At 43.5% G+C, this 23268-nt stretch overlaps 1 protein-coding gene across 1 annotated transcript in view; it reads left to right on the plus strand.

Moving 5' to 3' along the window:
• IRF5 (interferon regulatory factor 5) overlaps positions 1-21398 on the plus strand; it is a 45582-nt gene extending 24184 nt beyond the window's left edge. Inside the window, exons 2-9 of the mRNA XM_040413499.1 lie at positions 2708-2955; positions 3437-3626; positions 3721-3761; positions 5146-5179; positions 6216-6521; positions 7380-7769; positions 17413-17531; positions 19965-21398. Of these exons, the coding sequence (XP_040269433.1) occupies positions 2782-2955; positions 3437-3626; positions 3721-3761; positions 5146-5179; positions 6216-6521; positions 7380-7769; positions 17413-17531; positions 19965-20201 (1491 nt within the window). The 5' untranslated portion in view covers positions 2708-2781 and the 3' untranslated portion in view covers positions 20202-21398. The remainder of the gene's footprint in view (positions 1-2707; positions 2956-3436; positions 3627-3720; positions 3762-5145; positions 5180-6215; positions 6522-7379; positions 7770-17412; positions 17532-19964) is intronic.
• The last annotated feature ends 1870 nt before the right edge of the window (positions 21399-23268 follow it).

The raw sequence follows: 23268 nt of genomic DNA on the forward strand, positions 1-23268 counted from the left end.
AAGTCAATGAGACGGTCCTATCAGTGACTGACAGCTAGCTCTGTATACACCGTCATAGAGGGAGGGCCGTCAATCACTGATAGGACCATCTCCTTCAAAGCCAAAATGAGCAGGGATATAAATGTATAAAATAAAAGTTACACTGAATATTTTCCCATAAAACAATATATCAATCGGCTCAGCTCCTTCAGGTCAGACACCATGACAGGTTCCCAAAAGGCCTCAAGCCTGCCATGGCTATATGCCTATTAGGCTAGTTTCACACTAGCGGCAGGGGAGTCCTGCAGGCTGTTCCGGTGGGTGAACAGCCTGTCGGATCCGTCCTGCCGCTAGTTCACGTGTGCCCCCGGACTGCCACTCCGTCCCCATTGACTGTAATGGGGGCGGAGGCACAGTGAGAGGCAGACTGACTAAAAATACTGCTACCCCAAAGTGGTTTTATTAAAAAATGCATTTTCCAGCAAAAAAGCACATACTGCTGAATGGACAGAAAAATAAAAAAGTTGACTGTCTGAACTATTTTTTATTTTTTTCGTTAAAGGGGTTGTCCAAGTTATTTTTATTTTTTTGTTCTTTGTAAGTTTCTAACTAGGCAAATGTAAGGGCTTTACAATGCACTTACTTTATCTGCAGTGGCTCCTTTCTCATGTTTCACTGAGGGTCACATGACCTGTGATGTCGGCTTCTCTCCCTGCTCTGATGATTTGTGCACAAGCCTGAGAGCAGATGTGTGTCTGCCCCCCTGGTCATGCCCCCCTGCACTGCCGGCTGCTGCTGTCTTCTCCCTGGATTCTTCAGGAAACTTGAACCCCTTCTGCAGCACAGACTCGGTGCTGAAGGCTTTGCTGTGGAGAGACAGGATCTTCCCTCCTCGTCCTGCAGACAGAGCTGACAGACTGGCGCAGTTCTGCAGAGCATTGCACAAGAACAGGTAGGGGGAGGATCCTGTGTGTATCAGCGGTGTCATTGTACAGCTGGGACTTGTAGTCCTACACATACAACATGCTGCTGAGTAACCCAGCAGTCAGACATTTCACTAAGAGCAGCACTTGTATTCACTCCCTTTGCAGAACAGGGGGAGGGGCGCAAATATTCATGAGAAAAAAATCAGATATTGTTGTTATTGCAGGTAAACAAAGGGTAAGAAGAGAACTGGGGAAATGAGGAAAATAATTATTATTTTTTTTGCCTAAAACTTGCTTAGCTTAGTTATATATTGCTGACATCAGATTTACAGTGCTATATATTTTCTTCCATAACTCGGACAACCCCTTTAAATGCACGATTATTGTACTAAAGTAGTAAAACATCTCCTCGCTGCTGAATGCGAGACTGTAGACCAGTGGTGGTGAACCTATGGCACGGGTGCTAGAGGCGGCACTCGGAGCCCTCTCTGTGGGCACCCACGCCCTGGAAAAAGTCTACAGTGTACCAATATGCCGTAGACTGTTCCTGCCATTCATCAGCGCAGGGCGCGCTATGAACAGCACAGGCAGCGCACTGGATGTAGGCAGGATATTATATCTAAATGATAAAGTACATGGAAGATATACTATATTGGTATTCAGGTTACATTGCCGTGTTGGCACTTTGCAAGAAATATGTGGGCTTTGGGTTGCAGTTTGGGCACTCTGTCTCTAAAACTCGCCACATTCCTGATGAGTTTTTATAGAAAACGTTCTTTTAATTAGTTTTTATTTATTAGAGTACTCTATTAATTGATAGAATACTTGATTACTAAAATAATCGATAGCTGCAGCCCCAGAACCCGGTGATCAACACTCCTGTTATGTCCCTTTGACATATCATAAATAAAAAATTAGTTTCTCTAATAAAAATGAATCTATAAGCTATATGTAACCTAAAAATGGTGCTACAGAAGAATACAATTCATCCTGTGAAAAGCTCTTATATTAATAGAAAAAATTGTCCCTCTGAATGTGGGGACTTAAAAAAATAAAAATAAAAAATCCTACAAAATATATTATGTAATAAAGGGGATACACCCTCCGGTACTGAAGTGGTTAAGTTTGCTTTAAGTGGTCACATTTGTGTGTACCTGTAGGTTTATGTGATTGTCAGGAAATAATTCATTTTATGATTTTTAATTTTTTAGGTATGTATATATAATATATATATATATATATATATATATATATATATATATATATATATATATATATATATATATTTCAAATTATTATATTACATTTTATTTCTTCGTCCCACAAAAGGACTTCTTAATATTATGTATTTATTATAACGCGTCTGAGTACCTATGTATTACAATAAATGACTCTGCATGTAAGGTCAACGGGTGTTCCTTAAGACTGTGAGCTTCCATGCCCCCCAACTAATCTCAGCACCGCAGCCTCAATATATGTGCCCTATCACTGCAGTGTCCTTGCCTATGTTATTTGCTGCCATCGCTAACCGCATGTGTTGCAGACCCACAGTTGGCAGTCTGCCACGCGGGCACAGCTGTCCTGTGGTCAGGTGCATCAGGTCTGTCTTTGTTGATGTGAAAAGGGAAGCCTGCATCCATAAATAGCGCATTGCATCCCTTTTTAATGATATGTTCGGAAATTTTATACGTACATAATTTTGGATCAATTTAGAATACAAGAAATAAAATCATGGATACTTCAGGGGTTTTAATGGCTGGATGAATGGCTGCAGTCTCAATCTGTATTTTACTGCTTTTTAGGACACAATATGAGGATGCGGTTATTACATTCCATTTCCATCCTGATATCATAACCCATTGTGTGGCACGTGGACATGAACCCGCACCCTCGACGAATTCGTCTTAAGCCATGGTTGGTGGCACAGGTGGATAGTGGAAAATACCCAGGGTTACATTGGGAAGATCAGGACCACAAGCTGTTCCGTATCCCCTGGCGTCATGCGACTCGCCACATACCAACACACGATGATGAAAACACCATATTTAAGGTTTGTGCTGGAAGATAAAAATTGGCTTTAATTAGAAGAACCAGATAACTCCAACATTCACAGACTTTTGGGGTCATTTATCAAACTGGTGTAAAGAAGAACTGGCTTAGTTGCCCAAGGCAACCAATCAGATTCCACCTTTCATTTGTGACTGCTCGTGAAAGGTGGAATCTGATTGGTTGCTATGGGCAACTAAGCCAGTTCTACTTTACACCAGTTTGATAAATGACCCCATTTGTGTTGCAATATCATATTAATGGCTTTATTCTTGAAGCTCATTCTTCTCCTTCATGGAACCTACAGAATGTAGAGGAAATCTAGATCTTGCCATGTTTTGTGTGGTATTGACCTGTAATAATCCCTGTGACAAAGCCAATATCTTCCACTTCTATGGAAGTTTCTGAATGTGGAATTGTGGAGAGATGTGGATGGCTTTCACAGCTTTAAATTGCCATTCTCCCTCTTTGTTCATCCTATAAAGGCCTGGGCCGTGGAAACTGGAAAATACCAAGAGGGCAAGGATGAGCCGGACCCTGCAAAATGGAAGGCAAATCTGCGCTGTGCTCTGAACAAAAGCAGAGAGTTCAAACTTCTGTATGATGGCACCAAAGAAACTCCCATGCAACCGTTCAAGATCTACCAGCTATGTGATCTCCCCGGACAAAGTGAAGGTACGGGTCCAATGTGCCATTCGCATACATTTGTATTCCTTTCATTCCTGCTATTTGCATTTCTGTAACTACTCCGACAATGTTGTTTCCACAGAGCCCTTGGCGGATGACAATGGATGTGATGAAGAGGAAGAGGTAACGGCCCCTATGTAGTTTACATGACGTTCATAAATACATGCATTTCATATTCAGCACATATAAGGAAGGTCAAGCTGTGGAGAAGCATAGCGTGGTTAGGGCAGCATGGCAGTTGTCTTTAGACTGTAAACTGCTACCACTGTTGTCCCTAATATGGCAGGAGACAACCCTGGCAATAGTAACATAGTACATAAGGCCGAAAAAAGACATTTGTCCATCCAGTTCGGACTGTTATCCTGCAAGTTGATCCAGAGGAAGGCAACAAAAAAAACCCTGTGAGGTAGAAGCCAATTTTCCCCACTTTAGGGGAATAAAAAATTCCTTCCCGACTCCAATCAGGCAATCAGAATAACTCCCTGGACCAACGACCCCTCTCTAGTAGCTATAGCCTGTAATATTATTACACTCCAGAAATACATCCAGGCCCCTCTTGAATTCCTTTATTGTACTCACCATCACCACCTCCTCAGGCAGAGAGTTCCATAGTCTCACTGCTCTTACCGTAAAGAATCCTCTTCTATGTTTGTGTACAAACCTTCTTTCCTCCAGACGCAGAGGATGTCCCCTCGTCAGTTACAGTCCTGGGGATAAATAGATGATGGGAGAGATCTCTGTACTGACCCCTGATATATTTATACATAGTAATTAGATCTCCCCTCAGTCGTCTTTTTTTTCTAAAGTGAATAACCCTATTTTTGATAATCTTTCAGGGTACTGTAGTTGCCCCATTCCAGTTATTACTTTAGTTGCCCTCCTCTGGACCCTCTCCAGCTCTGCTATGTCTGCCTTGTTCACAGGAGCCCAGAACTGTACACAGTACTCCATGTGTGGCCTGACTAGCGATTTCTAAAGTGGTAGGACTATGTTCTCATCACGGGCATCTATGCCCCTTTTGATGCAACCCATTATCTTATTGGCCTTGGCAGCAGCTGCCTGACACTGGTTTTTGCAGCTTAGTTTGCTGTTTATTAAAATTCCTAGGTCCTTTTCCATGTCAAGGATGTATATCGGAACAGAATCCACAATCCACTGCATCATCCTCTAGGCACAGACAAGTGATGCAGAGTGACTCGCCTCCATACTGTAAGAAAATAGAATAGGGACAGAACTGCTGTCCACGTGCACAGGGCTGTGGTATGGGGCAGTCCGCATAGAAGCTGGTCTTGCATTGCAGGAGAGCTCCACTTCCGGATCAGTTTCCTTGCATTAGTTCTATTATTGTGTTACTAGAATACATTTATTCTGCAGGCTGCTTGTTCCAGGGTTGGCTGCAATATGTTCACATTTTTGCAAATTATTATGTCATCATTGTCACCATGTATATAAAATATATAGTGAAAGCTGTATTAGTTACTGATGTGTACTATTTCTACATTTTCAGATTGATCGCATGTTCCCAATGCTGGACATTGGTGGTAAGTCCAGGAGTAAATAGGAATTAATATATCGGTGATAGTTCATGTAAGCTTATACTAGGAAAGATGATTTAAAGGGAATCTGTCAGCTACAAATTGCGCCATCAACCATGTCCTCACATTTCTAAAGATGTTTTTGTCTTGGTTGTCTGATGCTTTTATCCCCCACAGGCTGTATGTAAATGAGATTCTTGAAGGCAAACTAGTCACACCCTTTTCATTTGATTGACGGCCTTAAAATCGCATTTGAAAGTATACCAAAGGCCATCAATCCAATGCAAAGAGGTGGATAGGGGACGTGGTGAGCTTGACTTTAAGTACCTCCTTTACATACAGCCTCCAGAGGAATTAAAGTCCTTTTTCAGCAATCATGTGCATTTGACATCTGAGACAAAAACATCTATAGAAACATGATGACAAAATCTGTGCGGCTGGTTTCTCACAAACGAGTGTCACGCCCCGGACTGGCAGCGTGAGTATAACACAGCTCCCGTCCTGAACCCCCAGCACTGCCAGGGTCGCATAGCATTATATTGATTTATGATGCTGTGTAACCCTCACAGTTCTGGAATGTATTGGATAGCACTGACAGCAGTATGTAGATCAGTGCTAGAAGTTCAGGATGGGTGCTGCGCTGCGAGTCCGGAGCGTGACACTCTCTTGTGTGAACTCGGCCTAAGGTAATGCTTGCAGTTTATGGTGCATTTTGTAGCTGACAGGTTCCCTTTGACTCTTATAAACTGAATTGCTTGAATACTAAGAATTATTTTTCCATATTTCAAACACATTATATAAGCTGGAGAGATGTATAAAGCTATAAACTCGTGCAGCCTCCAGTATCTGCTTGCTTACCTACTGTACAACAAGATATGATCAATGTCAGTGATTTTACAATTCATAATATTCCAACGAGTTCATCTTGTTGTTCATTCAACACCTCTTCATTATGCTTCCCTTTCATGTTTAAAGCAGATTACTCTTGTCATTTGTAATGCCAATAGCACCTCCATTCTAAAATCTTTTTCTATATGTCTAGATCCACTGCCGCCTTACATCTGGCCTAAATCTGAGCCCACTTTTAGTTCATGTGGAAACCTCTTACAGCATAACCTGACCTCAACAGAAGCTGCTGTAAAACCAACTGCCCCCGGAGGGTACCCTGGTGTGGAATTATCTCCCCAAGGCATGGTGCCACAACCAGTAGTTCTTCCCCCTCCAGAACTAGTTCTTGCAGAGAGTATGGAACCAGCTCAAGATCCTGCACTTCCTATACAAGGCGTGATGACAGCCCCCATTGAACAAGGCATACCTGAGTTACTTATTAGTCCACAAATGCTGCCATGTAAGTAAAAACCGGCATCAACAGAACGGCTAACATCAGGGTCAGGCTGGCGTACCAGAGGATCCTCCATCGGGCCCAGATTCTGACACCAGATGATCTAGGTGATGGGCCCTGAGAATAACCTTCTCAGGAGGGCCAAGGCAACCCCAGTCTTCAACTGACAAACATGGTTGTCCTACCATATTTTTAATGATGATAAATTATGTAAGTAATTGGAGGATTTTTATTAAAAGGGCTGAATGACCCTGATGACCTGTTCCATTCAAATGGATAGGACAATGCTACAATATTCAGCACATCTGCTAAGATAGTGTGTATGGCGTACTGAGTGTATGAGGTACTGTAAACCGTGGAGAGCGGACAGCGCTTACAGGAGCACCACTACCTGTTCAGACAGCTGTTTGGCGGGGGTGCCGAGAGTCAGGCCCTCACCGATCTATTGTTGATGGCCTATCTTGAGGATAGGTTATCAATATTAAAATACAGATGCATGCCTAGTGTCAAACAGCTAGGGCTGTAGACAATCATCCTTTTATAACCTTTGAGCGAGCTGAGCTGCACAATTTAGAGACTACACACACAACTTTGGGGTTCTTATTATGAGCACACATTACGTAGGTGAGATGCAGTCCGACACAGTAGACCAAGAAATCAGGGCAGAGAAATAGTGCATTGTTACTAAGGGCCACATGTTGTGCATACGTGGTTTAGAAACATGGCCATTAAGAGTCCTGAAGCCATGATGAATGTCGCTCTACATTGCAGCCTCTTAGTACCTTTGCACATCATGAAGAAGTTAGGTGACGCTCCATTATTTATATACATTATTATTATTATTCATTTACTTTCTTTTCGCAGTGACTGACTTGGAAATAAAGTTCCTATACAGAGGGAAGCAAGCAGGAGCGATGACTGTTAGTAACCCGCATGGCTGCCGCCTTTTTTACAGTAACCTTGAGCCAACACCAGAGCAAGTGGAACTGTTTGGTCCTACTACTCTGGAACAAGTTCGGTTTCCTGGAACAGATGAAATTAGCAACGAGAAACAGAAGTTCTACACTAACCATCTTCTGGATGTTATGGACCGAGGGCTTATCCTTACCCTGCAAGGGCAGGATATCTATGCCATCCGTTTGTGCCAGTGCAAAGTGTTCTGGTCTGGACCATGTGCAAACAACCTAGGTGGACCCAACCCTATAGAAAGAGAGAAAAGAATCAAAGTTTTCAGCCTAGAGACCTTTTTAAATGGTGAGAGTTCGGTTTGAAAATTGTAAAATGTGTTAATGGAGAATGAAAAGGGTCAAGTCAGCATCTTCTGTTGTAGAAAGAAAGAATCCCTGCCTCCCATTCCTCTCAAATTCTTGTGCTGTCTAAGTGCCAACAGATCAATTGTCCTCCGTTAAGCATTGCTGCTTCATTCAGACCTGATGCTACATATCAACTATATAAGACATTTTGTATTGCTTTGTACTTTATTTTTCTAGTAGGCTTTGTGGGGACTCGCTCTGGTAGACAGGATTAGCGGATGCAGTATAGAGGCAGCGACACGTTCTTTGGATCAAACAGTTCAGTGTTTTATTCATACTTTAGGCAAGTGACAAAACAAGCAGTCATAATCAAGCAAAAAGTCACCTTGCGGTGTTGGTGGTAATTCGCACCATGCGGCAATTTTGCCTCAGAGTCCTTGTTGATAGCAGCACCAACCTGTTTTCACGCCAAACAGGTAGCATGCCTTCATCAAGACACAAGGCTCCCAGATCCCAACACAGACATGGCTTCTGAGCCCAGCTGCCTATTTAAGGACAGCCAGATGTTGCCAAAACCCAGACCGGCATTTAAAATCCGGTCCAGTATTTAACCTCACCTGGCTGTAAATCGGCCTAGCAGCAATACCTGTTTTCCCAGACGAAACCTCTCACTGTGTCACATACCCCTCCCCCTTTATTCAACCCTGAAGGGGTGAACACACGCCAGACAGTGCACCCACGACAGGGCATCTGCGTTTCCCTGTAACCGGCCTGCCCTGTGTTCCACCGAAAACTTAGTTTTGTAGGGAGAGAAACCATTGGGTGACCCGGGCATTTCTGTCCTTGGCCTGGCTCATCCATGTGAGAGGGTAGTGGTCAGTCACCAGGTGGAATTTTCTCCCCAATAAATAGCGGGGAGATTCTAGTGCCCACATGATAGCCAGGCACTGTCTCTCCACTATACCAGGTTTCGGCTGGGGAGAGCTTACGGCTGAGGAAGACAACAGGATGCTACTCCCCGTTGACTTCCTCAGACAGTACAGCACCGAGGCCTACTTCGGAGGCATCTGTCTGTACTATAAACTCCCTTTTTGAAGTAGGGCGTCGCCAAAACCGGGGACCAGCACAGGGCCGACTTCAAAGCGGAAAAAGCCTCTTCTGCCCGATCATCCCAGTGAACCATCATTGACTTGTGTCCCTTCAAGAGACCTGTCAAGGACACGGCTAGATTAGGAAAGTGGGGAACAAACCTCATGTAATAGCCCACCATTCCCAGGAATTACTTTACTTGCCTAGTGGTGACAGGTCGGGGCCAATTCTGTATTGCCTCTATTTTGTTCACTTGGGGTTTGATGACTCCGTGCCCAATGACATACCCCAGGTACTTAGTCTCTTCTAACCCTATCGCACATTTTTTTGGGGTTAGCGGTTAGGCCAGCTTTCTGAAGGGAGTCCACTACAGCCTGCACTTTGGGTAGGTGACTTTCCCAGTCGGTACTGTGGATGAAAATATCGTCCAGGTAAGCCAAAGCGTACCGACGATGTGGACAAAGCACAATGTCCATTAGTTGCTGAAAAGTGGCGGGGGCACCATGCAGACCAAACAGTGAGACATTATATTGATACAGCCCCTCAGGCGTGATGAAGACAGTTTTCTCTTTGGCAGCCTCCGTTAAGAGCACCTGCCAGTACCCTTTCGTGAGGTCCAAAACAGAAAAATACCGGGCTTGTCGTAACCTCTCGAAGAGCTCATCCACCCGGGGCATGGGATATGCATCGAATTTGGAAACCTCGTTAACGTTTCGAAAGTTGTTACAAAACTCCAATGTCCTGTCCGGCTTGGATATCAATACTATAGGACTGGCCCACTCACTTTTTGACTCCTCAATGACATCTAGCTGCAACATTAGCTGCACCTCCTCCGTTATGGCTTGTCGCCAAGCCTCGGGTACCCGGTATGGTTTTAATCTGACTTTTTCCTGAGGCTCAGTGACAATGTCATGCTGGATTATGGAAGTGCGTCCAGGGAGGTCCGAGAACACATCTGTGTTCCGACTAACGAATTCCCTGGCCTCCTGAGTCTGTTTAGAGGAGAGGCTGTCAACAATTTTTACTGTGGCAGCCGTCTCTCTTGCTTTAGACAGAGGGGCCGGAACCTCTTCTCCTAAAAAACCCGGCCGCGGGCTGTCTTCTGTACAGGTTTTCCTATCTTTCCACGGTTTGAATATATTCACATGGTAAACCTGCTCCGGCTTTCGCCGCCCCGGCTGGTGTATTTTGTATTTTACATCTCCAATTTTCTCAAGTACCTCATAGGGTCCCTGCCACCTAGCCAGGAACTTGCTGTCCACGGTCTGCACCAGAACCAAAACTTGATCACCCGCGTTAAAGATCTGGACCCGAGCCTGCCGATTTTATAGACCCGACTCTGGGCTCGCTGAGCTGCCTCCCTAACAAGAGGCAACACTGTCTCTAATCTTGCATCTGGGTAACGTACTCAATGACACTTTTATGTGGAGTGGGTTGTTGTTCCCACGCCTCTTTGGCCACGTCCAAGAGACCGCGAGGATGTCTGCCATATAGCAGTTCGAAGGGTGAGAACCCAGTAGAGGCCTGGGGTACCTCTCGCACTGCGAACATCAGATAGGGCAGAAGGAGGTCCCAGTCCTTCCCATCTTTAGACACTACCTTTTTCAACATATTTTTTAATGTTTGGTTAAACCGTTCTACCAGACCGTCCATTTGCGGATTGTAAACTGACGTCCATAGTTTTATGTGCAGCAACTTAGAGTTCCCTTATCACCTTGAACATAAAAGGGGTCCCTTGGTCTGTCAGAACCTCTTTAGGTAGTCCTACTTGAGAAAACATCTCCATTAACTCCTTAGCTATGTTGTACTGAGTGGCGTAGTCTAGAAATGACTAAGATGTGTTGATGCCCTCTGGCGGACTTCGGTACTGGGCCTATGAGGTCCATAGCTATTCGGTCAAACGGTACTTCGATAATCGGGACAGGTACTAGGGGACTACAAAAATGTGGCTGGGGGCTAGTTATCTGGCAGGTTGGGCAAGACATACAAAACTCTTCCACTTTTTTGAATATGCTGGGCCAGGAAAACCGCTGTAGAATACGATCCTGAGTTTTCTGCAGCCCCAGGTGACCCCCAAGAACGTGTTGGTGGGCTAGATGTAACACAAGCTTGTGATTAGCCTTGGGGACCACCAACTGTTCAATAGGCTCACCCCGTAGTTGGTTTACCCTATACAACATATCTTGATGAACCACAAAACGGGGAAACGCTGACTGTGCCCCCAGGTTGTTGTGGTTCACCATCTACTATTAACACATTTTCCCAGGCGTGGGATAGGGTTGGGTCCCGATGTTTGGGAGGTACCAAAATTATCCCTGGAGACATTGAGGTCTGCCAATTCAGGACCCGGCGGCAAGTCCTTCACGTCTCCCACCATCACACTTAGCGGGGTTGTCTCCCCCTCTTCCACCGAAGTGGTGGTCACCCCTACCGCTGGCCCTTCGGTCTCAGGTTCCCAGGGTTCTAGTCTCCCACCTGACGCAGGCCACTCTGCTAGGGTTACCCCTGTCTCATGGGTATCAGTCACTCTCATCTCTCATAGCAGGCCACAGTGCCGAGAAGTCTCTCCCCTTTATGAGTTCATAATGTAGATTTGTGGCGACCATCTACCGGCCACCGTGGTTAGACACCAGTGCAGTGGGGTAGTTATTTTAAGTCTCCGTGGATGCACATCACCCCGACTTTCCGGCCAGTATACTCTGTGGACCGCACCAAGGTAGCCCTTACTAGGGTCACCAGACTCCGAGTCCAGTAGATCCTCCGCCGGAGTGTCTCCCACCTTCCACCTGGCACAAGTGATTTAGAGACTCTGGGGTACCTGTTGCACACAGCCTCCTGGCATATAGTGACTGATGGTAGCCATAGTTAGTGTCCATGGGCTCAACCGGATGGGGACAGTCAGCCCTTACATGGCCAGGCTCCTGACACCGCCAGCAGACTATCGGAGCCAAGTCCGCCATGGGTACATCCTGGGCGGGTTTTATCGGCTCAAATCTCTGGGCCTGGGGTGGAGATTTCGGGGGTTTGCAGATTCCCCTCCTGACAGAACCCTCCTTTAGATTCCTGGTAGCTTCATAGCTTTCCACCAGGTCCACCATCTAAAGGGCATTGCCAGGAGATACCTGACCGATCCAGTGCTGGAGAGGCTATGGCAAAGACCTCCAGAACATATATGCTAATAGTCTATCCAGCATAGCTGGGGAACTCGGCACATCAGGCTGTAGCCACTTTTGCAGGTGGAGTAAGTCATAATACTGGGTCCTCGCAGGCTCAGCTGGCTTAAACCCCTACTGATGTATCCGCTGGGCCCGGACCAACACATTCACACCCAGTCTTGCCAAAATCTCACCCTTTACTTTTTGGTAGTCGGCTGCTTGATCGTCCGGCAAGTCGAAATACACCTGCTGGGAATCTGATGCCAGGAATAGAGAGACGACCTCAGCCCACGGGGCGGGGTAGCTTTTCCCTGATGGCCATTTTCTTGTACATCGCCAGGTAGGTTTCGATGTCGTCTGCGGAGGTTATCTTAGGAATCGCGGCACGGACTGCTTTCCGGGCATCGTGGACGCTCTGAGTTGCTCCTGCTGTCTGCAAAGCCATCACGTTTTGTAGCAGCAACTGGTTAATCTGCTGCTGCTTATTAGCCTCACATTGCTGCAGGTTTGTCTCTCGCTGCTGCAGATTAGCCTCCATGAGGGCCTTCACAACAGCCTCCATTTTGTTGTGGTGCTCTGGTTGTAATACAGCTGGTTTAATGTACAACATACAATCGTGCCTGAAAAATGCAGAAACCAAAAATATTGACGTTCACGCCAGCCTCACTGCTCTTGTCCGCATCCTCCACCAATTGTGGGGACTCACTCTGGTAGACAGGGTTAGTGGACGCAGTATAGAGGCAACAACAAGTTCTTTGGATCAAACAGTTCAGTGTTTTAGTCACACTTTAGGCAAGTGACAAAACAAGCAGTCATATTCAAACAGTCACCTTGCGGTTTTGGTGGTAATTCACACCATGCGGCAATTCTGCTTCAGAGTCTTTGATCATAGCATCATCAACCTGTTTTTACACCAAACAGGTAGCAAGCCTTCATCCAGACACAAGGCTCCCAGATCCCAACACAGAGACATGGCTTCTGAGCCCAGCTGCCTATTTAAGGACAGCCAGGTGCTGCCAAAACCCGGACCGACATTTGACCTCACCTAGCTGTAAATCAGCCCAGCAGCACATGCTGGGAGGAAAATACCTGTGTTCCTAGACGAAACCTCTTACTGTGGCACAGCTTTTATTAAAAAATGTCAACAGTTTGCCTTCTGCAGTCACAAAACCTCAGTCTGTAACCCTTATCTCTTCACTCTCCTTTAAAGTGACACTTTCATCAAAAAGGGGTCTTTTTTAATTTTTATAGAAATTTCTTGCTGTTTTTCTTTTGGCACTACTATGCCATTCAACTTGTATTTTTTAATGGCACCCAAGATTTTTGGGGAGTTTTGTTATTACAGCATGCAAAGTGCGCTAAAAATGACATGACGTCTTTATTCTAAATAAAGCATTGCTGAATTTACATACTTTTTTATTCAGTTTTCTTACTTAAAAAAAAAAATACAAACCTTTAAAAAAAAAAATAATCTTTGCATCACCATTTTCTGGCAGCCATAACTTTTTAATTCTCTACAGAACTGTCAGGGTTTTTTTTGTTTTTTTGTTTTTTTTTGCAGGGTTAGCTGTAGTTTTTATTGTTAGCATTTTGGTACTTTTTGATTGCTTTTTGTTCAGTGTTTTGGGGATGAGGTGACCTAAAATGGGAAATTGTGTATTTTTATTTTTTTGTTATGCTCTTCACCTCGCAGGAAAAATATTTTGATATTTTAAAGGGGTTGTTAGGGTCCAGAGCTGAACAGAGAAATAAACTCCCATTTACCATGTATGGGTGGAGCATCTGGGCTTTTTCTTCATTACAGGTGATGTAGCGGGCATCACATGGGTATCCTAAGCCTGTAAAACAGCCTAGGGCATCACTAACCCTTTGGCTACTGGAGTTTTTTTTTTTGTTTTTGCGTTTTCATTTTTCTTCCCTATTTTCCGTGAGCCATAACTTGTTTATATTTACAGTCACATAGCTGTATGAGGGCTTATTTTTTGCAGGACAAGTTGTACTTTCTAATGACACCATTAATTATAGCATAAAATGTAGTGGTAAATGGAATTGGGGAAAAAATGCAATCCCTCCACTGTTTTACGGGTTTTGTTCCCATGGCGTTTTGTTTATGGCAAAACTGACCCATGCCCTTCATTCTCTGGGTCAGTACGATTATGATACCCCATATGTATAGGTTTTTTTATGTCTAAATAGTGTAAAAATTTATTTAAACGTTGAATTTATATATTTTTTTTATTGCCATATTCTGACCCTTAGAACTTTTTTTATACTTCTGTCTACTGAGCTGTTTAGGGGCTAATTTTTTGCGGGACAATCCATCGTTTTTATTCAAACCATTGTGTGTGACTTTTTTTGATCACATTTTTTCATTTTTAGAAGCAATGAAAAAAATCGCAAATCAGCCATTTTGACCCTTTTTTCCGTTATGCCATTAACCGTATTGTATTTTTTTATTTTAATAGTATGGGCGTTTTTCGGTCGTGGTGATACCCAGGATGTTTCCATTTATTGTTTAGTTTTATTTTTTTTTATTATACGGAAAGGGGGTGATTAAAACTTTTTTTTATATTCAATTTTTTTTTTTTTTTTTTTTATCATTTTAAGGCTCATAAATGACCTTTTTATAAATAATGTTTTTTAATTTTTTCATTTTGACCTATCATGGATTTGAAAATTTACAATTTCTTTGCATTTTGCTAATTTCTTATGTTGGCCTGCCATCTGGTGGCCAAAATAAGAATTGCAGAATGAATGCTCTGAGTCTCTTCGTAGACTCTGAGCATTCAGCGCATGTACTAAAGTCTTTGATTGGCCTTAGGGGGCTTCAGTCGGGTTTTATGCGCATTTAGGTGCTGTGATCTCACTTGATTTAATTACCGCACTATTGCCGGTTGTGGTAATTAGCTGCAGGTCTCTGCTGTCTGCTGTTTGAAACGGCCATGACGCCCGCTGCATGCGCGAGCGGGCGTCATGCTTGCACAGCGCTACCAGCGCTGTACATGTACGGCGCTGGTAGCAAAAGGGCTGAAGACCGCCCATTTAGTGCCGGTGACGTCACCGGGAAGCCTCCGCCTAGCATAGTGAGAAAAAGCTGGGTTCATCACTGTCAGTAAATAAACAGCCCTTATCCTGCGCTATGGAGCGCAGGCAAGGGGGAACATCTGTGCTTGAAATTCTCCTATGCTCCACTCGTACTTGGAAAATGAGTGAAGGGGAGCTTATGTCTGGGTTCAGCTCTGAACCTGGACAACCCCTTTAATAATTCAGACATTTTCAGACACAGCAATATCTTATGTTTTTTATTTTTATATGTAAAAATATTTAATGCTTGGTTTTTATTTATTTTTTTAAGACTTTTTAAAATAATTTTTAACAAATTTTTAGCCCCATTAGAGGATTTGTGTAAGATGTTACCTGATTGTAGAACTGGGATATGTGCCAACACTATTGTTCTGTTGATAAGTCTAGATAAAGATGCTCACAGAAGAGCGCTGATTACTGTAATGTGTCATGCTTTCGGTCTATACTGGAGAGGGTCTCTCACCATAGTAAAGGTCACTTGTTGTGGTATAAGTCCAAACAAAACGGAAGTTAAAGATCCAGGACAAGTAGTAGAATCGTGGAGTGACTTCAAAAATAGTATCCAAAAAAATCATCTAATCATTTTTATTTTATAAAAAAATTGCATAGAATATTCACATATTGATTAATACGCAACTTTAAAAGTTTTAATGGAAGTGTTCATCCAAGCTGAATTCTTAGCAAATTGGGAGGGATGTTCAACCTGTGGCCATCCAGCTGTTATAAAACTACAACTCAATCAGGTTTGGCTGTAGGCTTTCCAGGCATGCTGGGGGTTGTAGTTTTGCAACAGCTGGAGGGCCGCAGGTTGGTCATCCCTGGATAAGACTGTTACGTCTGTGTCACTTTCTTTATATACAGTAAATTGAGAACAGCAATGTCTGTGTGACTACTGATTCAGAAAACATCCTGAGAAGCATCCACTCTTTACCTTCACCTGACTCCACTTTTCATGACTCTTCAGTGTTCAGGAGGTTTTTATCTGACTGCACCCGCTTCACTGTTTGAAATTAAAGGGGTTTTCCCACAGATATAAAACTATTATTCATGCAGTCAAGTCTGGAGGACTTTTTCCTTTTTGTGGGTGGACAGCAGTTTGTCACATGAGAGAATCAAGCATTGATTTGTCCATATTGCCTCCTTTGCTGGCTGGATTCATTTTTCCATCACATTATACACTGCTCGTTTCCATGGTTACAGACCACCCTGCAATCCAGCAGTGGTGGTCGTGCTTGCTCACTATAGGAAAAAGAGTCAGCCTCTCTGGGGGCCAGGACTGTGGGAGTACACATAGGCTAGTGTTTTTTCCTATATTGTGCAAGCACGACCGCCACTGATGGATTGCAGGGTGGCCTGTAACCATGGAAACGAGCAGTGTATAATGTGATGGAAAAATGAATCCAGCCAGCAAAGGAAACAATACGGATAATAACAATACATTAGTAAGTGCCTTGTATTAACTTTCTCTACATGATAAATGCCACTTACTGAAGTGAGACAACCCCTTTTAAAGCTCAATCCTAATCTTACTAATAAGAATGTGGCTTAGGCTCCTTTCACATCAGTTTCTCCTTTCCGTTCTCCTACTCCTCAACGGAGCCGGAGAACGGAAAGGAGAAACGGTGATGTGAAAGGAGCCTTAAATAAGTGTTTATGACTTCTTAGTGGTTTAGATATAAAGTTTATTAGATGACTGCACAAAGTGAAAGTACCGGTCACACAGTTAACCCTTTGTGACAGAATGGCTCAATATCTTTAATAAAGGCCAATTGAAAGTATGATTTTTGGCCAGAAACGAGTAAAATGCAATCCTAAACAGAAATTGCCTTTTAAGTCAGTTATTTATGTGCTCCTCTCTCCCACAGACCACCAGTGATTGACGGTTTCTCCTTGGGAGAAGCTGCCATTATCGGCAGGTAGGCAGTGAGAGCAGAGGCTAATGAATAACCATGACTCTTCTCAGGCAGCCCTGGACTCTTCAGCACGGGTTGCAATGATATGTTGATTCCTGCAGTCTGTCACTCATAAACTTATCTGTCACCACTTTATGCCTCCATCAATGAGGGCAGCAGAAAGTTGAAGACTGGTCCTCTTTAAAGTTCATTTCGGTAGAACTGCAGAAAGGCGGATTGTTGTGGTCAAGTGAAACCGGCCTTAAATACACTAAAATGTCATTTATATATTAGAACATTTCTGTGCTAACACTCCATTTGTTAGCTCTGAAATGTAAGAAAGTTACGTTCCAGTAGTAAAGCTAGAAGAATGTATGTTGATAATTCTGTGTTTGAGTTTTTTTTTCTTTCTTTTGGTCCACAGAGCTCATTGCGTGCCAGAAAGGACAGACCAATGCACTGCCTCCATATGAGATCTTTTTCTGCTTTGGGGAGGAATGGCCAGATCGAAAACCTAAGGAGAAAAAGCTCATCACTGTGCAGGTACTTAACGTGGAAGAAAGCATGGGCAAGCACATCAAAATCTGTGTTTCATCAGATGATTAGAATTACATTCAGAATTAAGGGTGATGTCTCCTATGCTATATCTATAGTGCATATAGTTTAGGTATGCTGTCTTTGCTGTGGTATCTGGTTTTCTTACTGTTTAAATGGGACCAAAGCTAAAAACAACGTAAAGGGGTTGTCTGCTCGTCCTATATTGATGACTTATCCTCAGGATAACTCATCAATATTTGATCTGTGGGGGCCTGTCTGCCGACACTCCCACTGATCAGCTGAGGATAGGTCATCGATACATAAGTGGGCTACCCTTTTAAGATTTCTCACCTGGAATGTTTGGGGACTTAGCTGGTCACTAACTTTTCACACAACTTTGCATAAATGACCATAAACTTTGTAATATGTCTTATCAATGAATGAGAAATGTCTAGTTCTCATGGTATGAGCTGCTAACCTCTCCCCCCCCCCCCCCCCCCCCCCATTGCTTTTCACTTTGAAAAATGCTTAAAGGGGTTGTTACTTAGGCAAATGCCATTTATAATGTAGATGAAGTTAATACAAGGCACTTACTAATGTATTGTATTGCCTCCTTTGCTGGCTGGATTAGTTTTTCCATCACATTATACATGGTTACGAACACCATGCAATTCAGCAGTGGTGGCCGTGCTTGCATACCATAGAAAAAAAGTGCTGGCCTATATGCACTCCCATGGTCCTAGCCGTCAGAGAGGCCTGCACTTTTTCCTGCTGGATTACAGGGTGGTCATAACCATGGAAATGAGCGGTGTATAATGTGATGGAAAAATAAATCAGAAGGAAGCAAGACAACCCCTTTTACGGCTATGGCAAAGCTTGCATGTTTGCGGTAAGCCAACTCTGCTGCGACCCCTGACATGCAAGTCAGCAAAAATCCAGCAAACGTGTGAGCCACACATTGATTGCATGCATTTCTATAGGATCACACCTACCCTGCGATGCCGCCGTGTAGCTGTACTCTTAATTCCGTCCAAGACGGGAGCAGCTCCACAGGAGGATCATATTTCATAAGCCTATGCAGAGGGGAGGGGAGAGGAGTGTGCAGGACCTGTGTGAGACTCGCACAGAAAAGATGATTTCTGAAGCTACATGGCTGAGAAGGTTAGAAAGTATACTGCTTTACTTTCTGTGTGCAGTGGATGGCAGCTAGTCTTCACCCAACTGATCTGGGAGAACTGAAAACTAGACCTTTAGCATCACAAGGGAAAACTGCTAAAAATGCCAGATACAAGTGATATTATGGTCAGATAGTGTAATTCCTCATGTACACACACTGTACTACTGATTAATGCAAAGTTTGGTAAAAAGGTAATGTACACGTTAATGATAAAATCTAGTCTTCCATTATTTAAGATATGTTTGATGTTATGTGTATAAAGAAGACCGACATGGAGGGAGGGATGCTGGGCTGGTTACATAGTCCCTGGATGGGGTGGGCATATCGTTCAACTTTCACCTCCAACGCCAGAGAAATTTCAATTTTTATATGAAAAATTGTACCTGACAAGGCTGGCCACCAGGCTCTGACTGGCCCACAGGGGTGCAGGGGAATCCCCCGGTGGGCCCCTAGTCTCCCACCCCTTGCACAAGTGGCACATAACACATTAGATTTACTGCACTGCATACATATATTTAATGTACAGCATCTCATCCAGCCGGTGTTTATATAAAAAACTTGTTAGATTATTTTTTATATTTGAATGTATCCGTATGGTGGGCCCCCAAAAATTTTTTTACTGGTGGGCCCTAGGTACCCCAGTCCGACACCGCTGGCCACTATTTATTTGTGCACACACTTGTTCAAGGGGATCCTTTAGAGTTTTATTATAGGAATTATGGGGGTCATTTATCAAACTGGTATAAAGATTAGATTCCATCTTTCATTTTCCTAAGGAGCTGTCCAAAATAAAAGGTGGAATCTGGTTGCTATGGAGAACTAAGCCAGTTCTTCTTTATACCAGTTTGATAAATTACTCCCTGTTTGCCTTGTCCTATTCAGTGTGGTCCTGGCTATACCCACTGTGTGGTTGGTGGATTTCAGTGTTACCTGGGGATACATTTTTTTTGTATTGTATGTTTACTGTTATGAATGTAGCCATACCCTTAGCTTTTTTAATATGAGAGCCACGGTGGTGATCAGCTGATTTTCAGCAGATGCTGCAGAGTTAATGTAGTATTACACAGTGGCCAATGAGATGGACAACCCAAGTCCACAAGTGGTAATTTTACTGCATTTAAGCAGCTCTCTGCTCTGGTTTGAGGAGGTACTCCCCCCTCTGTGTTAATTGTATGACCTAATAGGGGGTGGTGGGTAATCCCCTTTCAACTGAATATAAATTAGCAACTGTCTTATGGTAACACCTTTTTTTTTTCCTTCAGGTTATTCCTGTAGCTGCCCGTTTACTATCTGAAATCTTCACAGGAGAATCCTCCTGGTCTGCAGATAGTATAAAGCTCCAGATCTCACATCCAGACCTTAAGGATAAGATGGTGGAGCAATTTAAGGAACTTCACCAGCTGTGGCAAAGCCAGCAGGCCCAAGCTATGGGCCCAGATGGAGGAGGAGTTAATGCCGGAGCAAATTTAGGCTCTGGGCCCTGGCCTATGCATACATGAAACATGCGGTAACAAGACATGTAGAATGTGGTTTGTGAACCTGTATTTGGCTCAGCTACGGAGAAAACTGTTACTGAGCCAGAGCATTCCAGTGAAATACTCTTCATCTACCATAGAAGAAAAAAGCACTGAGAGGTTTATGTGCTCAAGTCATGTAGTTGCCTGGGATGGTAAAAGAGAATGATCTAAGCTTGCTTCCATTGCAGAACATCTCAGGAATAGTGTCTCCTAATTCTTTGAGGGAAAGATTGTTCGTGAATTTCTCTAGCGCAATCAACCAGTGCTCGCGGTTTGTTGTCCATCCTCCATGATGTTTATGAAGAAATGGCAGCAGTGATCTACTTCACCCTGATGGCAAAATATTGTAATTTAGTACTATGCATATCAGTGGTCATACTTCGTGCTCCATTCTAAAATCAGTGGAAAATAGAAGAGGAACAGAATATATTTGGAAATAATTTCCAGTTCTGCTTCTTGCCTGCTGCCTTCTGCTGAGAACGTTCTACACAGCTAAAGGACAAATATCAAGTTACTGCAGAGAAACTAGGAGTTTTCAATTATTATTATTATTATTTTTTTAACAGTAAGAATCCACACTTAAGGTACAATAATAAGCAATTTAGATTAAAGATGATCCATCATGTGGATGCAAGCAAAATAAAGGGGTTGCCAGGGGAAAACGTAGACAATCTTATCCATGAGCTTTTCTGGTGTTGCAGTTCAACCCCATTCACTTGCGTGTGGGTTACCGATCACGGCTCAAGGGAAATTGTGCTTGCTTGAATTCCACAACCCCATCTCACACTGGGGGAACAAGACCACCACTGATCTAAAGTGAATAGCCTATCCTAAGGATAGGCCATCAGTCCCATATTACTGCTTTAATGATTTTATCATGCATTGTTTTAAGAGAATATGCTCAATTGCAAAAATCTGCACAGAACTCCCAATTTTTTATTTTATTTTTAGAAATAATCAGTTACTGCACCTGATTTTAACATTTACACTTTGGACCTGCATTTTATATTTCTTTTAAATAAGATTCTCCTGATGCTAGAGCTACACATAGAGTGCCAATATGCATCTATGGATGAGTACTTAGTGGAGACCATTGTTAAAACAGCTTTGTGCAGTCAATTTCTTGACTGAGTCTTCTGTACACTTTATATGCAAAAATAAAATAAATTTGCAAAGATGTAACCATTCTCTTGGGATTTATTTTGATCACTTGTTCTGCTAAGGCTTAGCCTGCTACCCTGTTGGTATCTTAAGTATTGCATTCATAATAATAAGCCTGCTTTGGTCATCCCAACTTAGCATGGAGTCCTTACTTACAGCCACTCCCTCTTTTCTACTCTTTTTTTTAAAGGGGTTGTCCGCTTTTTTACTATTGATCTATACTCGGCACAGGTCATTGCGATCAGGTAGGTGGAGGTCCGACACCCACGCTGATCAGCTGTTTGACAAGAAGGTACTGCCTTCACTATTCTAGCAGGCGGCAATGGGGATGAGTCTCCCTAGCATCATGGGTGAAATTAGGAGTGCTCGTCCTTATCACAGCATGCAATTGGCGACTTCACCCGTCGCCAGATGTTTTGATCTGAGCAATGGGGAGATTAGGGGTGGCGGGGAGCGGGGTAAGTATAATCTATATGAGGGGCTGGGTATTGGGGGGCATGTTTTATGGTTTGGATAACCCCTTTATACTTAAAATCCTAAGAGGTTTAATATGTTTTAAAGGTTGCCTCATTTCTAGAAGAAACTGGACAACTCTGAGGATGAGTGCAATAAAGAAACAACCTCTGTTTACATGTTAGGTCCCACATCGCCACTTCAGGTAGTGGTTTAGTAGTAGTATTCAGTTTAACCTGCCTGCAGAAGTGATGTCACATCGACAACACATTATGTCACCACTGCAGCTGGCTAAACAGATCCCAGCTGGAGGAACTGGAGCGGCATCGCGGGATTTGACAGGTAGGTACATATCATTTCTTTATTGCAGGCTGTGGCAAAACCAACCTCGCCACTGAGTTTTGGAGAGGCCTGTTTACCAGCCTCTTGCCTCAGGATTATGGCCCATACTAACTTTAAAGGAGAAGACAGACCGGCCGCACAGCTTAAATCTGTCTTTGGAATTGTATTTTGTTATGTGAGGGTACCCAGATAGCTAATTTTATTGTATTCGTGTATTCTGAGTGCCATTCACCTAATGATATGCACTCAGACTTGAGCTATCTGGGAATATGTTAAATGTCTGTGTTTGTGTGGTGATTTCTGTCCTGTTGTCTCCACATGTGTATTGGCGATTTCCCTTTGTCCTGAGAGATAATTGAATTGCTCCTCGGTTGTCTCCAGGGCAGAGAGGAGGAAACCATGATGCATTGTGGGGATGTGTTGTGTCTGTGTATCCTGAGTGCTACGTATCTGTCCTGTGTCACAGTCTTCCTTCTGGTCCCCTAGGGGCGTGTCCACCAGATGGGGACCTGCATAAATACGGGCGGGGAGCCCTCAGTGTGCCTGTTTTATCCTTCATGATGTTGAGGCTGGTGTTTGGGTAACTGATCAACACTGGGGGATTGCTATACGCTGGGAGATTTGCTATACTCCCCTGGCTATAACTACTAGCTCTTTTAAGAGCTGTTCCTGCTCTCTGGTTTTAGGAGAGGTTCACCCACTGGAGCCTTGTTGTAGGTCCAGGGTGGGTAGGAGACGGCGAGACCTCAACCAAGCTTTGGCAAATCGTGGGGTCTGCAGTGCGTACGGTGTCAAGTGGAGTGCTTGGAGTCCTCGGAAAGCACTAGGAGCATCTATCAACGGAGGTACCCGGTCGGGGTGCTAGGCGTTCCGTTACACAGGCTCAATCTCATCCTGAAACTGGACAATCCCTTTTTCCTTCCCATCCAGGAGAGGATAGCTGCGGATCATTATATATTATATTGTAAATGTTATATTTGCTTAGAGTGGTATATAATTTAAAGACAACAGATTTTTCTTATTAAGGCTTATATTGCTGCCTAAATACTTTGAGTGCATCCTTCTTAAGGGGTAACTGGATTTTTGATATTTC

This window comes from Bufo bufo, chromosome 1, assembly GCF_905171765.1.
Source record: "Bufo bufo chromosome 1, aBufBuf1.1, whole genome shotgun sequence".
Taxonomy (NCBI): Eukaryota; Metazoa; Chordata; class Amphibia; order Anura; family Bufonidae; genus Bufo; species Bufo bufo.